The following is a 17,115-nucleotide window of genomic DNA, read 5'->3' on the forward strand; positions in this document are numbered from 1 at the left end:
GTAAGCATAAGACTTTCCTAGTCAGCTGCTCTTCTGCTGGGACGTGCATCTGCCTAATAGTTAATAGCCTGGGCTTTGGAGCTAGAGTGTAAATCCCAACTTTTCACTTGCTAACTGTATGATATTATAGAAGATACCTAACCTTTCTGTTCATCAGCTTTCTCATCTTATAATAAGGATAATAATACCTACCTCATAAAGTTGTTGAGAGGATTAAATGAGATAAAACAGGAACCAGAGAACTTGGGATAATGGCAGTATGTCTGGAAACACACTGCTTGTAAGGGGCGGAGCCAGGATTCAAACCCAGGAAAAGTGGCTCCAGAGCCTATGCCCTTATCTGCTGCAATATACTATCTTTTCAACTTTAAATACTAATTCCAAAAATATTATCTTACCTGACACTCAAAGCAGGTCTGTGATGTGAACAAGGATAATCACCCCCATTTAAAGACGAAGAACAGAGAGGTTACATGTTAAGCCAGTGACAAAACTAGAACTATACTCAGGTTATCTGAAATCTACTCCAAAACCTACGCTACCATCGTGATTTCCCCAAATCCCCGTCATTTAAGCTAACAAAGAGGTACTGAGAGATCATGTTTCCTATTTTATTCTTAAACAAATAGGAGCAGCACAGGAAGACTACCAAAGAAAGGATAAAGCAGAAGCTGGAATTCAGTGTCTAAACAATTCATCTCTTGGAAATTCCTGCTCAGAGCGATTTTTTCCTTAACCAACTAGGCACGCCCCAGGCAGAGCAAAAACAAAGCTCCTACTAAAAAAGTAGAGGAGAAAGGAGGTCAAGTCTGACTCCATTTGATCAAAGACTAAACAATTCCTAGGAAGAACAAACAGGAGAGTTCTTTTTAATTAATCAAAATGGCTTCTACTCAATCGGGCCCAACCCGGCTCTTTAATACACAGCTCTTATCCTAGCACTCTTCGTCTAAAGAAATGATCTCACTGACAAAACTGATATGACCAGGCAAGGGATTATTTCTTCAGGAGAATTTGTTGTATTTGTTTAGGCAAGAACGGAAGAGGAACTAACGCTTTGGTGAAAGAACTAAGCTGAACATACAGTTTGAAATATCACCCCCTAGTGGTGACAGCTGAGTAGTAAGAACAGAGAAACTCTCAGAGGGAGTGATCAGAACAGAGAACTCAACCCTAGCGTCAACTATCACAAGCACAGCGGGCAGAAGGGCAGGGTCCCTGAACCACGGCTGAGAAAATCTCCTATGGCAAATAGGAAAACAACAACCCCAGTCTGGAAGAACAGCACAGCCCTTTATTGAACTTTTTTTGGTTAACATGGTGTTTTCTGGAACAGGATATAATCCTGACATTGTGAATCATTCAAATAAAGTTTGCCCAGATTGGTCCTCTCAAATTCTATGATGGCCAGATTGTAAATTGGCACAATTTTTCTGGATAAAAAAGATTCAATAACAATCTTTAAAAAAACCTATACTCTTGATCCAGTACTTCTTCATCCAAGAATTTACCAAAAAAAAGGAGAAATAATCAGAGATATTAACAAAGACATTTACAGAAAGAGATTAATCACAGTTTTTCTGACCAAAAAACCCCACACTAAAATAGGGGGAAATGGTAAGCAAATTATGTTATATCAACTTCACAGAATATCATACAGCAATAAGGATGTTTCTGAATAACTTTTAATGACATGGCAAAATGCTAAGAATAAAATATTAATCTAAGCTAAAAAAAAAAAAAAACCTGTATATGCAACAGGATTTCAATTAAACATCTATACAGGCATAGGAAATGATATTGCCTGAGAAGTTATTTCAGAAGATTATAAATCTACTTCTAAACAATATATTGTGGTAAATCTATAGAGAAGAACAAGGAAAAGATTTAAAAAAAAGGACAGTGGATACCTTGGGGGTGGGGGAAATGGCACAGAGGAATGTGCCCACAGGGAAAAACATGGCAGTGGTCATGTTCTATTTCTTAAGTTGGATGCTGGGTTTTTAGGTATTTATTTACTAGGTTCCATGGATTACATAAATCTTTCCTATGGTATTCTAAGTACATCAAATTATTAAAAATGGACAAAAGACAAAAACAAAAACTTGTGGAAATTAAAAAAAGCTGTGTTCAGGCTTCTGCTTTTCAAATATTATAAGATAACCAAACAACAGCATCAATTTTATCAATGGTGGTCATATTTTTCAATAATATATGTATTCAAACTAGTAAGAATAGACTTTTTAAATTAGTCTCAATAAAATTATTTTAATTTTGAAGGAGAATGTGTGTTTGTGTCCACACACGCACACTTATTTCTCCTCAATCTGCTGTAACGTAGCTTCTCACCACGGTTCTTATGCCCTTTCCCTATGCAGTCTTATGGTCCCCAGAGGTTTTACCACCTGATAATGATGGACTGGGTTGGAAGGGAGTTTTGAGAGGGTTTTCAGGGGAAAGGTAGGGAAGCAGCTATGATGAATAAGGGAAGTACATAGGAATAAAGAGGGAATTTTTAGAAGCATATCTGTGAACTCTATTATACTTCACAATGTTCCAAAATTTGCCAATAAAGACTTGGAGTTATTTTGAAATGACTTTTGAGCTGCAGGATTATGTTCCAGGGATTATGACCTTACTCTGAGACTAGACTACATAGTCAAAACTTAAATAGTCATACATAAGCAATTAAGGACTTTCTCCCACTATTAAAGCTAGGTATACAGACACATCTTCTCTTCTGCTCTTGCCTTTAGATATCACAGAGCAAGGCTTTGAAGGAACAACAACAAACAACAACAACAACAAAACAGGAGAAAAGAATGACTAGACTGAAAGGTCAGCGGAGGTCTTGACATGCATGGCACTACCTACAGGAGACACAGAACACTCTCAAATGTTGAAAAGAAAGAAAGAAAAGTAATAAGGAGAATCTTCGACATTAAACATCTGTCTAGCACTTTAATTTATAAAGTCTTTTCAAAACAATCATTATGACTCGGTGAGGTAAGGAGAACAGAGATTATTTTTGCTGAGGTTCAGAGAAGGAAATGTTACCAGTGGTAGCTGATGAGGATCAAGGCCGCCCCACAGAGAGAAGGTCAAGGCGTCCTGCGCTACAGAGCCATCTACATCATCCTCCAGGAAGCATAGGATGTCCTGACCTGATCCGACCTGATTTGTATCCAAAGTTATAGGACCAGCCGATAACCAGACCCCACCTGCACTGATATCATTTTAACGACTTTTTTTACATAATCTTTCCCTTGTCTTTTAAAGAAATAACTCACATACCTATGCCTTATAAATTTAGCCTTACCCTCAGCCCATATCTGCAGCCCTTCACTGCCCATGGGTCCTGTTCCCATGCTGCAGCTCTTCACTGTCCATGGGTCCTGTCCCCATGCTATTCTCTGAATAAAGAAGCACTACCACCAGATCTTGAGAGTCCAAGAAATCTTCCTTTCGACTCCTCAGCTCACCGAGCCTGCATCAGTAGCCATGCCTCCCTTTCTTTAGATATGCTGTTCCTTCTCCTTAGAATGCTCTTCCTCACCTGTCCATCTGTCAAATTCCTACTCATACTACAGGAGCCAGTAGATATGTTCACTCCTCCATGAAGCTGTCCCTCACATCCCAAAACCCAGGCAGAGATAATCACACGGCAGCTTGTGCACAGTTCTATTACAATTATCTACTGCCTAACTTTCATTTGCTTAGATGGCTGTCTCCCCCTCTAGACTATGAGTTCAAGGAAAGATAGTAGTTCTCAAAGGATTTTTGTCTGTAGCCTACTTAGGTGGGGCAAAAACCTTATGGTCTACCAATCTCTCTCGGTTCCCAAGTTTCAGAGGAAAACAGCATTAACTATGAAGTATCACTACAAGGAAATGTTTTTTTCCTTTGGAGAATTAACTTTGATTTTATTGTACTGGAACTGTAGATTAACCCTGTTCACTACAAGGAAATTGTATAGACATCTGCTTTAACAACAAGAACATGGATGTTTCCTATTTGAATAACAATACATTGTCAAAGTCTAAATTTAGAAATTTTTATGTCAAAAGTACTATCAATGCAAATATACATCATCACACACTAGGTTAACCAAATAAATCACAATAAATGATAGCAATAATAAAGTTAAATTAATGATAATTCATAATTAAGATACAAAACTAGCAACAATATAAAAGTACCACCAACTCAGACAACACTACTGATGCATCGATTACAAAGCTCTCTTCTGAGAAATCAGGAATCCCAACAAGCTACATTTGTACACACGTAGTAGGAGCTCGCAACACTTCAAGTGTGAGACAGACTTCTTCATAAAAGACTACAGTCCTCAGTAAACTCTAGTAATCTAACTTTAGCTACATGATTACTAAATTGTAGTAATTCTTAATAATTCACTAAGTAGTTCTCCAGTATGGAACCCTTAATAGAATATAAAAATTACTAGTGTGGAAAACCGCATTATTTACCAGGCCCTAGAAGTTAAGGAAAGAATTTTTAGAATAGGTCATCATCCATCAGGAGCTCCGTGTCCTAAGCATGGAAAACCACTGGGCTTAGGACCCATGCCCTATCCATTTCTGTATCCCATGCTCTGGCACAGAGCAAATGCTCAGTGTCTATTGAGTAAGTGAATAAATGAACTACCTATAAGCAGATTCCCCACTTGTGAACTACTGCTTCTTATAAGAACATGGCACAGCTGGGGGCATGAGGCAATGAAACAGGGCAGAAAAGGGAGTAGAACAGCTCCTCAAAACAGCTTTTCCATCTTACTACTTTTTGAGGCACATACTAATTTCTACTAACAAGAAAATGTCTGACTGAGACATCAACCCTCTCGTTCTCTCTCTCTCTCTCTCACACACACACACACACACACTCCAGGAAAGACACACATGCACGTATTAGCAGTATATCTTTTTGGTTGGCTTTCCATTTCTTCAGAATCCAGCTCCTTACCTCCCTGACAACAAAGAGGATCACTACTTATCTATCATTCATTAAAATTCTAGGTCCAGTATTCCTCCTCCTAACTGCAATGCCTCTGGCGAAGCTACTTCATTTTCATGCCTCAGCTTCCTTATCTGTAAAATGAAATTTGTAATACTTTTCCTTTCACTTCATAAGGTTATTGTATCAAATGAAATAAAGGACACAAGTATGCACTGTTTACTGTAAGACATTGTTACCAGCATCATCCACAATGTGTGTTTTTCCTTGCAACTAACCAGAAGAGAGACCTCATTACTCAGAGGTTCTGAAGGCCACAGGCTCTGTCTTTCACGAGTCTCATACAGACAATCACTAACTCTTCCTAAACCTTCTCATGGTTTTCTTTTAATCTCCCTTATAATTTTTTTTTTTGCTTTCTTATACTCCCCTTCCTTGAAGTATTTAGTCATTTACACAACACTCAGCTTAGAGGCATTCTCAGTCACTTGCACATCACTTAGTTATCTATTTTGTTGGTTGGTTTGTTTTAGATATTTAAAAGCTTTCTTCTGTTACTGTACTGCCAGGGTCATGGCAAGGAAGCATTACAATATTCTAGGCAGTGGCCCATCCATTTCTACCAATCGGGGAAGTGGGCGACACTGGGAATTGACTACTTATAGCAATTGCAGTCTCCTGTTGGAGGGTTTCCATTGCTGCTGGTGTGACAAATAATGAAATAGAGCCTCATAGATCAGGCATCTTCTATTCTTGGGAAGTGAGACCCCATAAAATGCATCCAATAAATTACTTGTTGAAAGAATTAGTAAATTACTACATGCTAACATCTCAAAACTCATTTTATTTCTCCTCATGAGACAATACTACAGGAAACATCTGATATAAAAAGTAATAAAATTGCCTTAATTCCTCAAGACAGATCTTGTGGACCTCAGAATCACTGAGTAATAAGGTCTCTCTTTTGGTTAATTAAAAGGAAAAATACACTTTATGGATGATGCTGATAACAATATCTTACAGAAAACAAAGCAAATTCATATCCTTTATTTCATGTGATATACCCAATAACCTTACAAAGTGAAAGGAAAAATACAAATTTCATTTTACAGATAAGGAAGCTGAGGCACAAAAATGAAGTGACTTTTCCAGAGGCATGTGGTTACCAAGAAGAATACTGGACCTGGATTTGAATTCTAGTGGTGTTACACTCAAATTATCTAGCTTTTCTAACCCTCGGTTCTGTCCTTTGTAGAATGGGGATAATATTAGAACTTATCTCTTGATGTTAACATCAGGATAAAGTGAGAAAGTGCGTTTAAAGCTCCCGGAACAATGCCTGACAGAGTAATCACTCAGAAAATGCTCCCTTCCCACTTGCTAGCCGTGACCTTGCACAAGTAACATAAACTTAAGTTTCAGACACACAGGACAGCAGTTCACGGTTGTAGATTCTCAAGGGAGACTTTTCCCATCCAGAGTCCACGTCAAGACAAACAAGCTTCTTTGTCTCCCTACACCATCTGCAGATATTTTTCAGTCCACCTTTTCATGAAGGGTTTGGGCATTTTAGGGTCCTGGCTTTACGTAACTGTCTCAGTCCCAACCGAATCAGGCTCAAAAATCTCATCTCCTGCCTGAAAGGTTCCTAAGACTGACAAATCCTCCAACAGAAGACAATGGCTTTGATACTGCTATTTTTGCATCCCTGGATGATTTTTTTCCTGAAGATTGGGCCAGGAACCAGGTGACTACAAATATTACAAACTTGACAATTTTGATTAGAAATAAAATTTTTATTGACATCTCTCTGAAAGACTATGTAATACTGTGGTGAAAAAATGTGGGCTTGGGCATCAGATTGTCTGGATTAAAATGCCAGCTCTACCACCTACAAAACAATGTAACTTTAGGCAAGGTACGTAATCTCTCCACACCTCAGTTTCATGATCTGTAAATGCAGACAATAACAGTACCTACGTTACAGGATTGTTGTCAGAATTAAATAAATTCTAAGTGCAAGACACTTAGAATAGTGACTGGCATATATTAACTGCTCAGTAAATGTTAGCTATTATTATAGAATATAAACTCCACCGAACAAACACTATGTTTTGTTCACTGCTGTATTCCTAGAGCCTAAAACAACACCTTCTACATCGTGGGCACTAAATGTTTATTGAATGAATAAATGAACAGTCAAGCACAAATTTACTGTTAGATGTATTTAAAATACTTATTTGCCCCTAGAGAAAGAGACTATATGTCCAGAGAGAAATATTAAGTCCCAAGTCTAGCTATGAAATTAAAGAATAAAATCGAAAGGCAGACAAGTGTCATTTGAGTTCACAGGTATAAGAAACTTCAGATACTGGACAATCTTCGACTCCTCATTTTAGTAGTACTCTATGGGAAATCTCTTCTTAGTTTACGTGGGGTTTTTTCCCCTAGTATTTTCTACTACCGATTCAACCAAGTCAGACTTCCAGGGATAAACATCTAATATAACCTTAGATGTGATCTAATTCCTTTACCTTCCCCTTCCCCAAACACAATCATTTGACAAACGAGGAAGAAAGTCTAGAAGGTGCTATCAAGGACACAAATATATTGTGCTCGTGGGCACAGATACACTGAACTATTTGGCATGGACTCTGGGGAGTTGTTTTCTTTTTTAAAAATCACGAACCACTCTTCAGAGATCTCTAGACGCCAGATAAAAATGCAGGTAAGGCAAGGTCCTTGCACATATCACTCCAAGGCCTGGTCAGTGTGGCAAATGGCTATGTGCTAAAGGGCAAGGAGCTAGAATTCTATCTAAAAAAGAACAAGGCCTGGAAAGGTACATAAATCCCCTTCCCTTCCATCCTAGCTCATGCATAAAGCTATTCTAAGAAACAAAACAAAAATTCAGGTCAGTGATCACCAAGCAGATGAGCAGATCATAGGAATCGCTAACTCAAAAAGACACTTTAAACATTATTTTCCTCTTAACTACTAGCATGAGTTTTGAAATATAATACGGTAAGCAGAGAAGCCAGGTTAATAATGGAAAGAGCACTGGGCTTGCAGTCAGTCCTGGCTCGGCTACTTACTAGCTGTGTGACCTTAGGAAAATAAATTAACTTCTCAGTTTTCTTATCTGTAAAATTGATGCTAAACCTCTATCTTGACTACCTCACAGAATGGCAGTGAGGAATAAATGGAATGTACAGGAAAATATCTTTAAAATACTAAAGTACTATGCAAATATTAACATAATTGAATGAAGGGTTTCTGGTATGAAAAGTTCGGTAATATATTCAAAGAGATAAGAGATCAAGTTTACGCAAAACTTAAACCTGTAAAAGCAGCTTGCTCTGATCCAACAGTATTATAGTTAATAGAATGTATCTACTAGAACAGTTACGTTTAACTTGCTGGAATATTACTACATTTTTTAAGAGGTGGAAGGGATCATAGAGAGGATTGAATACAACCTCTTCATTTCAGAGATTTAAAAATGGAGGCAGAGAGGTGAAATTATTTGCCAAAGACCTATGAAAAGAAAACAACCGACATTATATAACCAAGAACATTCAAACCTTTTTTTAATGCCCTTAGAAAAGGAGAACATGACATTGAACAGGCATTCAGATGCTGGAGGGCTAAGAAAAATGTTTATACAAAGGAGAACTGGAGACAGGAAAAAAGAAAAACCAAAAGATCTTTATATGGAACTAAGAAAATGTTTAAATAACTAAGCACCCCTCTACCAGCAACTGATTCTTTATTATCTGGGTTTAAATATTCTATTCTCTGGAAGGACAACTTCACAAATTATAGACAAGTAATTTGTAAGTATTTAAACAAAGTGATATTGCCTTGCAATTCATCTCGAAATAAGTTGGCTTCCTCCCCAACTCTTCCTGCTGAACTCTCTGGACAAAAACATTTATCCAAGGTCAAAGGTACCACTTAGGCTAGTCAGAGAACCTACCTGATCCAACATTTCTTACCCATCAAACCTCTTTTTCCCCTCAGGGGATCTGTACAGAGTGTTCACCTTCCACCCCGCCCGCCTTTCATAATTCTCATCTGCTAACATCGCCTTATGCAACTCTTTACAAAGTACACACATTCTTTCACTGAACTAATATTTATCTACTTATTTATAAGGCAGTATGCTAAGTGCTTAAGACGTGAAGTTGAAAACACACAGTACTGTCCTTCCCCTCAGAGAGCTCACAATCGGGAAACACAGTCACCCTCGTTAACACCACCACCACCACTGCTGTAACCCAGGCAGTACAAAGTACAGAAGAAGCAGATGGAAAGGAGGAACCCAAGGCTGTCTGGAGGTAAATGAAGGCTTCACAAAGCAGATAGGGCTTAAGGGGACATTTGAAGGTTAAACAGATAAGAAGTCACAGGGGAGACAGCATTCTAGTCAAAAGGAAAAGTGTAAGCAAAACTTGGAGACAGGAAAAACAGCATGACGTGTGCTCAGTATTACTGAGCATAAAATGCAAAGACTAGTTCTCATAAAATGATTACATCATTAAAGGATGAGATCACAAGGGTGCTAGTATACTATGCAAAACAACTACTTGCTGAGCCCCTACTATGTGCCACACACTACCAAATACACAGGATACAAATCTTTGTAGACCCCTTGCTATCCATATGTCTGGTCACCTGAGTTGTGCAGTACAGCTTGTACGGCCACAGCAGCCCCATAAGACCACCGTAAACTAGCGGGGCCCCAACTGCAGGCTCCTTAAGTATTGGGAAGAGTCTACAAATTCATATGCGTACAAGTATGCTCTGTACACAGTAACACCTTAAAACACACTATTTTCAATGCATAACAGATGCTGTTAGAATTAGAGTACAATATCATTTTTAAATAATACTGAAGTCCTACCAGGCTTTTGCCTTTTTTCCCCTCAATTAATGTATTCTGAAAGTACATTCCTGTCATGTCTCCCTAGCTGTTCAATGGTCACTATTGAAAGGTATCTAAATGCTAAAGACAGAATGCCATTCAATATCTGATATTCTCCTTCGAGTGACTTATAAAAGGCAATTTGGCAATATGGATCAAGAACCAAAAACCTGCACACTCCCTCTGACCAATTTTCTTTCAATAAATATCAATTACTTTTATAATGAAAACAATGGTACAAACATTTTAGATGCCTGAATTCAGTAGATTCCTACAACCTCATAGAGTCCAGGGAAGGTGTCTGAAATAGCACAGGCTTGGAGGTCAGACAAACTTGTGCTTGAATCCTGCTCTGTCACTTATTAGCTATTTGACCACAGGGAAGTTGCCTGAGTTCTCAAAGCCTCAGTTGTCTTATCTGTGCAATGAGAAAACATGATCAACCTCACGGAACTGTGAAGATTAATTAGTACATCATCTGATACACTGTGTGCTCACTAAATGAAAGCTATCGTATGAGATCATGCTTCTCTAAATACATGTCCCAGCATTCAAGAATTTTGTTTTAACATTATTTTTCTATTTTAATTATTAGCATTAAAAATATCTTTTAGTTCATTGCAAATGTTGACAACTTTTGCCACTTATTGGTTAAATGTGTTTTTTAAGGGCTAGCTTTAGAAGCTATGAACAAAGTAGCATTCTAGTCAGCATTTCCCAATTCATGGATTGCTCACGTCATTAAATTCAATATTGATGTCTACTTCAAATTGTATATTTTTGACCATTTACTAAAGTAATTATTTAAAATTTTCTTCTTAAAAATGAAATAAGTTTGAGAGTATCCAAAAATATATCTACTGAACACGTGTGAATTAGTGGAAATTAGGAGACTGGCTCATGATATTACAGTCACTCACTTGTTATAACTTCATCTGAACAGCGAACATCACAGTAATTTTAAACTATTTTTATTCTTATAATGAACTGTTGGTTAAAGACAGAAAACACAAGCTACAACGATGATGAAATAAGAGTAAAAGAGTGCATTTATTTCATCAGAATTCTTAAATGGTACATCAAGACATTTCAGTATTTTTTTAAGAATTAAAAAATGAAACGTGGTGATAGTTATATCCAATTTGGATTTTCATTTATTCAAAATGAACTATTCATACTTCCAATGTTTTATTTGTGGAGACAGGCTTGCAAGTAAACCTGCAGCCTGGAACTATTCCTTTTATTTTGTCATTTAGAAACAAAACAGAACAATTATAAAAACCTGTTGATTTTTTCAATACAAAAATGCAAGAATTCCAAATTTAAGGTTAAAAAGTTAGTTCTTATCTATTTTGATGACATAGACATAATTTCAACCTACATTGTAATATATATTCATTTACAATATGACAATGCTTATGTTAATGTATCATGTTAAACAGGAAAAGGTTGAAATTTGTTTTAATGTATTTTGTCCAATGTATTATTAAATGAACTACATATGTAACTTAAAAATAAAATATATTTTACTTAAAATTACTCCTTTCTCATACTACACAAAAACTATTAAACAAATTAAATAAAGTTGGGAAGTGTTGATTCTCTCTACATGACCTTTGGGAGACCAGCTTGTAAACAAAGCACTCTGATATGATAAATTTACTTTGTTATAATAGTCTCATAAATCCGTCAAGGCAGCATATATGAAAACTGAGGCCCAGTGAGCAAAACTGCAAAGCTATTAGTGATTCCGTGCCTCGTCTATAACTCTATATTAATCCCTGTACGAAAAATTCACTTAGCCAAAAAGTGGTGTGCCAGAACTTCATATTTCATTTCCCTAATATTCTCCTTCCTCAAGTTTAAATGACCACCACCTAACAAGGTTAGGGTGCAAGTTCACACACTTACTTTTCACCCAGACTAGTCTAACAGCTCTTCCCACTCCAAATCATATTTCACATTGATTTAAAGTAATCATCCTCAAAATCTCTTAATTATGATATTCCATCACACAATAAAACCTTTCAAGGTGCTCGGGGTCCTTACAATGAGGCCAAAACTCCTGAGCCTACGATTCAACGTCCTCCATGACCTGACCCTAGGCTCACCTAGCCTCATCTCCCAGCACTCTCAATGCTAGAGTCACATCATTTCCCAGAACACACATGCCTGCTTCTGTCTCAGCTTCTACTCTCAAGCTGGTCCCTTTGCCAAGAATGGCTTTCCTCCCCAAACTCTCACCCAATAAAACCTCACTTGTTAAAGCCTTCAATTCAAATGTCCCTCCCCAACAAAGCCTCCCTGACTTTCTGATCATCCCCAAAATCACTCATTCACGCAACAAATATTTATTGAGCACTTATTATGCACCAGGCACTATGTAAGTGTTAAGGGTACAACCACGAGCCAAACAAACGTGGCCTCTATCTTCACAGAGCTAGTACTAATCTCAGTGAGTTGGTATAAGAATTAAATGAGGGGCCAGCCCGGTGGCACAGTGGTTAAGTGCACACGTTCTGCTTCAGCAGCCCGGGGTTCGCAGGTTCGGATCCCAGGTGCGGACATGGCACCAATTGGCACACCACGCTGTGATAGGCATCCCACGTATAAAGTAGAGGAAGATGGGCATGGATGTTAGCTCAGGGCCAGTCTTCCTCAGCGAAAAGAGGAGGATTGGCAGCAGTTAGCTCAGGGCTAATCTTCCTCAAAACAAAAAAAAAAAGAATTAAATGAGATAAAATACGTAAAGCACTTAAAATAGGGCTATATACAGTCATGTTCAATAAATATTAGCTATTAATGTTGCTGCCTAACCATACCATCTAAAAGTTGCCATACTCACATATACAATATGACTTTCTATGTTACCCTGATTTATTTCTTCTTAGCACTTATGACTACTTCTCATTATAAATTTGCTTTTTATTGTCCACCCTCCTCCCCCACAGGGATCATGTCTTTTTTTTAACTACTGCAAGCCCAGTGCCCAGACCATCACCTGGCCCTTAGCAGCCGGTCAAAAACCACCTCTTTAACAATGCTTTTTATGGTCTGGGAGTGGAGACAGACATTAACCAAATAATCACAACAAGAAATATAAAATTACCATTGATATGTCTTCTATGAAAGAGGGTTACCTAAGGAGTACGACTTAGGTTTTTTTGAGGGATAGGCAGGGCAGACGGAGTTTCCTTGAATTCCATGAGCTTAGAACTCCAGGATATGCAGAGCTAAGCAGCCAAGAGAATCCCACCACAGGTCATTCACATATACCATTCCTTCTATTTGGTTTTCCACAACACAACTCTTATAATTTAACCCTTCACTTTTCTTCCTGTAAGTAAGACCCTCCGGGAAGCCATTCCTGACTATCCCATACCATGACCCCACAATTTTTCCTTCCTTAGCACTCTTCACATTAAAAATTACTCCTTTTGCTTGATATCTATATTATCCACATACATGAGATACAAAAAAGGCAGGGACCACATCTGTTTTATTGTTTGTAATATCCCCAATGCCAAGACAGTCAATGGCACTCAAAAAACTGTTAGATGAATAAAAAGTAAAGTCTGTATGTTGGACCAGTTGTTCTCAAAGTGTGGTTCACAGACCAGGAACATTAGCATGACATGGGTACTTGCTAGAAATGCAAACTCTCAGGCCCTTGTCTAGACCTAATAAATCAAACTCTGGAAGTGGTGGCCCTCAAATCCTCCAGGTGATTCTGATTCATGGTCAAGTTTGAGAACCCCTGTCTCAGATATCTCAACTATTCAAAACACAACAATGAAAATTTTGAAAAAACAAAGCTTTATAATAATGTCCAAGTCTATTTATTGAGTGCGTACTACGTATATTGCACGAGGAAATTTTTAAAAAGTAGACTCTACAGATAATTCCCAGCTCATAAGCTAATATTTTGCCTTCTCTTCACCTATCCCATAGATACACTCTTACTCTGTGTGTGTTTTAACGAGCAAGGAAAAGTCAAACTAGTTGGAGGCAAAGTCTAAACCATAATCATGCCTAATACATCTTTCTAGTCTCATTTTCTACTACACATCCTCATTCTCGCATCTCTCCATGCTACATAAAGGTAATCCTGCAATAAATCCTAATTACTTTCTACTCATCTTCATAACAAAGCATCCTTCCCCCTTCCAAAATGATCTATATAAATCCTATTCATCCTTCAGGCCCAGCTCAAATGACACTTTCGGATCCTAAATATCCAAAAAGGTGTGCATAATTTCTCCTCTGTATTCACATGTTCATTCTCAGTGGGAGGGTCAACACTTCCAAAAACAAGCAATTTAGTGTTTCAGGTAGGACAGCCCTTTATTCTGAAGAAATCATCACATCTTTCTAAATTTCCTTTTTCACCAAAAATAAGATTCTCAAACTCACTTTTTCCATGTAGTCCACTAGTTGTCTCAAATTTCAGTTTAGGATTATACTTGTCAGATAGGAAATGGGATCAAAAAGTGAATCATTCAAGCATCTACTTGGCACCCTGGGCACTGGGAATGACAGGAATAAGTAAGGCACAGTTGCTGCCTAGAACTCACATTTCAAGGGGAGAAACAGGTTAACACACAATGACAGTGTGATAGGTTGAGAATGTGAAGGGCTGTTGTGGAGGCAGACACAGGAGAACGACAACCTAAAAATGCAGAGTCAGTGAGTTAGGGAAAGTTCACAGATTAAACGATTTTATAATAAACTACTTTCAAAAATAGATGAGGGAAAAATAGAAATTGACTAACCTCCTTGGATAACATGATTACAAGGACTCAGTTTTGACTAGAAGGTCTTATTCCTCCCAGAGACCAAAATTTAGATTGCTGCATATGATGGAGCAATGTGTTCATTAAATGTACTGCAAAGCATGTGTAACCCAACTCAGTGAAAAACCAACTGAAGCCCCAACCTCTTTTGCAAGGGGAAGGAGAAAATAAGCAAATATAAGGGTCTCCCAAATAAAGGCAGAGAGAGCAAAACAAAGGAAGGCATCAGAAGGTATTAAAGAGACTGTCACAATCTAACTGCCAAGCTGATTTTCACTCTTCAGACGCCTTGGACTCTGCCTCCAAACAAAAACAAAACATTTGTTCTGAGGAACAGTCAAGCCTGTAAATAAACATTTTTAAATTTCCCAAACTGCACCGCCACATTAAACGACGCTCAAAATAAAAATACATTTCAAAACATTTTTAGTTATTTCTGTCAAAAGGCTGGGTGTCTCATAAGGTCATAGCATGCATGTCACCCCATGTCTCACTCCAAGACACACTGCCACTCAGGTTTTGCAATCCCACTCGGTAACAAGGCTTCCAAGCTCCCTCTTCCCCTCTGCATAAAAGAAAAGGAAGAAGAAAGCCTACGAATCCCTATCCGCCCGCCCTACAGTTCCTGGGAAGCAATCGCCCTCAAATTGTTCCTGCTTAGACCCCTGAAGCCCGTAGAAGGAAATGGGGACAGCTGCAGGCGCGGGGGAGCGAGGACATCCGATCGGGGGAGAGGAAATGTGGATGATAGAGGACGAAGGGGAGAAAAGAGCCGGAGAGGAGGGCGCAGTGGAGATAAAACGATGAAAGGGGGTAAGAAGCGAGAGCAAAGAGCAGGAGCGAAACACAGGGAGGAAAAAGAGGGAAGGAGCAGAGATCCCCAAAGAGACGAAGAGACAAAATAAAATGGTCGAGGAGAAAAGGAAGGTCGGGATAAAGGACGAGGAGGGGGCGGCAGAGGGGACCGCGAAAGAGGCTGTCACAAGGGTGATAAAAAAGGGTGTCACCAGGGAGGAGAGAGGTTAAGGGGGGGGTGTCACCCCAGCAGGTGGCCGGGGAACGCGGGGAAGGAGGAGCGGGTCACAAGCGCGCGGTAACAAGGGGGAGAGGTAAAGGCAGGGCGCAGAGGGGGCCCCAGCGCTGGGGAGGCGCAGGCCCGCGGGGGCCGGGCTCGGGCAGGCCTCGCTCCCTCACCATGGCTGCGCCGGCCTGGTCCTCGGGCGTGCAGCCTCCGTCCCGGGTTTGGCGGCGGGCCGGGCCTGAGCCCGCCCCCAGGCTGAGCCGGCGCGGGGGCTCCAGGAGGCTCGGGCGAGCGGCGGCTCCGGGCTCGGCCCAGGCCTCGGCCTCCTTCCCTCACAGGCTGGAAGTGCAGCAGCCGCAGCCGCAGCCGCAGCCCGACCCGGAGCGCAGACTCCGCCCCCGAGACGCCCCGCCCCTGACCGCCAGCCCCAGCTTGGCGCCGCCCCCGCGCCCGCCGCGCAGGCTCAGCCCAGCAGCCCGGACCCGGCTCCCGACCTCCGGCTGCTCCGCGGGCTCAGGTCCTTCCAAGAGACGCCCCCTCAACCCTGTCTTCCTTTAAAAATAAGAGCTTTAAATATTACGTCATAACCGGAGACTAGAGCGCTCACTCGTTTCAGTCACCTGTAGACCCCTGTGCTTCAGGTTCATTGTCATTTATTGCTATTGTTATAATTCTTGGTGATTTCAGTTCTCTTAGATGATTCTTCCAATGCCCTGATCTCTCGGCTCCTCTCCTCCAGGCATTGCGCTCGCCTCTGCCTGTCACTTCCATACTCACACCTTAGGTCTTCTCGTTACAAATATTTGTAAGCCTTCTGTAATCTCAATTTTAATCATCCAACTCACCACAACCTCTTCCTTTCTAGCTCTCTTTCTGTAACACCAAAATCCAAAAGTTCTGCAATTCCGCCAAGACTCAAAATCCTCTGATCCTACTACCTTTTCACTATTGCTCACACTACCCTTATATCCTCACTTCCTTCCTTGAAAGCTTAGATTCTCCTGTCCATCATGAAAATCATTCTTTCATTTCTCCAGTCCTGCTCTCCTTTCCTTGCACTCGGCTGACGAACTCTAATCCTGAACCTGCAGCAAAACGAGGGAGAGTGGAGAAAAATCCGAAATCCGAAACCCGAAACCGTACTGACTGGTCTCCCTCTAAATTTGATATCATCCTCCTCCAACAGGCCCCTAATGCTTGGCTGTACTACTGCATTTCTCCAGTTCCCTACGCTCTCCTACCTTGGTGGATAACTATTTCCCATCTCTCTTCAACCATTCCTCCTTCATCCTCACCTGACTGATGATTTTGTTACCAATTCACTGAGAAAATGAAGCAAAAATAAGAACATCTACAAGTTCCCATGTGCCACCATGACTTCCAACTGACGTATGACTCTGCTC

General features: G+C 39.9%; 1 protein-coding gene across 5 annotated transcripts in view; it reads right to left on the reverse strand.

The window, feature by feature from the left end:
- The window catches only part of ZYG11B (zyg-11 family member B, cell cycle regulator), a 91,743-nt gene extending 75,527 nt beyond the window's left edge, over nucleotides 1–16,216 (reverse strand). Inside the window, exons 1-2 of one of the 5 annotated variants that reach the window (XM_014844300.3) lie at nucleotides 15,886–16,097; nucleotides 14,473–14,567 (exon numbers count right to left, since the gene is read on the reverse strand). Coding sequence is in view for 1 of the 5 variants with exons in the window: in XM_014844299.3 (XP_014699785.1) it covers nucleotides 15,886–15,888 (3 nt within the window). In the remaining 4 variants the exon portion in view is untranslated. Of the gene's footprint in view, nucleotides 1–14,472; nucleotides 14,568–15,885 lie in introns of all 5 variants that reach the window. The other 4 variants (XM_044770798.2, XM_014844299.3, XM_070509915.1 and 1 more) reach the window with 4 other exon arrangements.
- Between the last annotated feature and the right edge of the window lie 899 nt (nucleotides 16,217–17,115).

This window comes from Equus asinus, chromosome 5, assembly GCF_041296235.1.
Source record: "Equus asinus isolate D_3611 breed Donkey chromosome 5, EquAss-T2T_v2, whole genome shotgun sequence".
Taxonomy (NCBI): domain Eukaryota; kingdom Metazoa; phylum Chordata; class Mammalia; order Perissodactyla; family Equidae; genus Equus; species Equus asinus.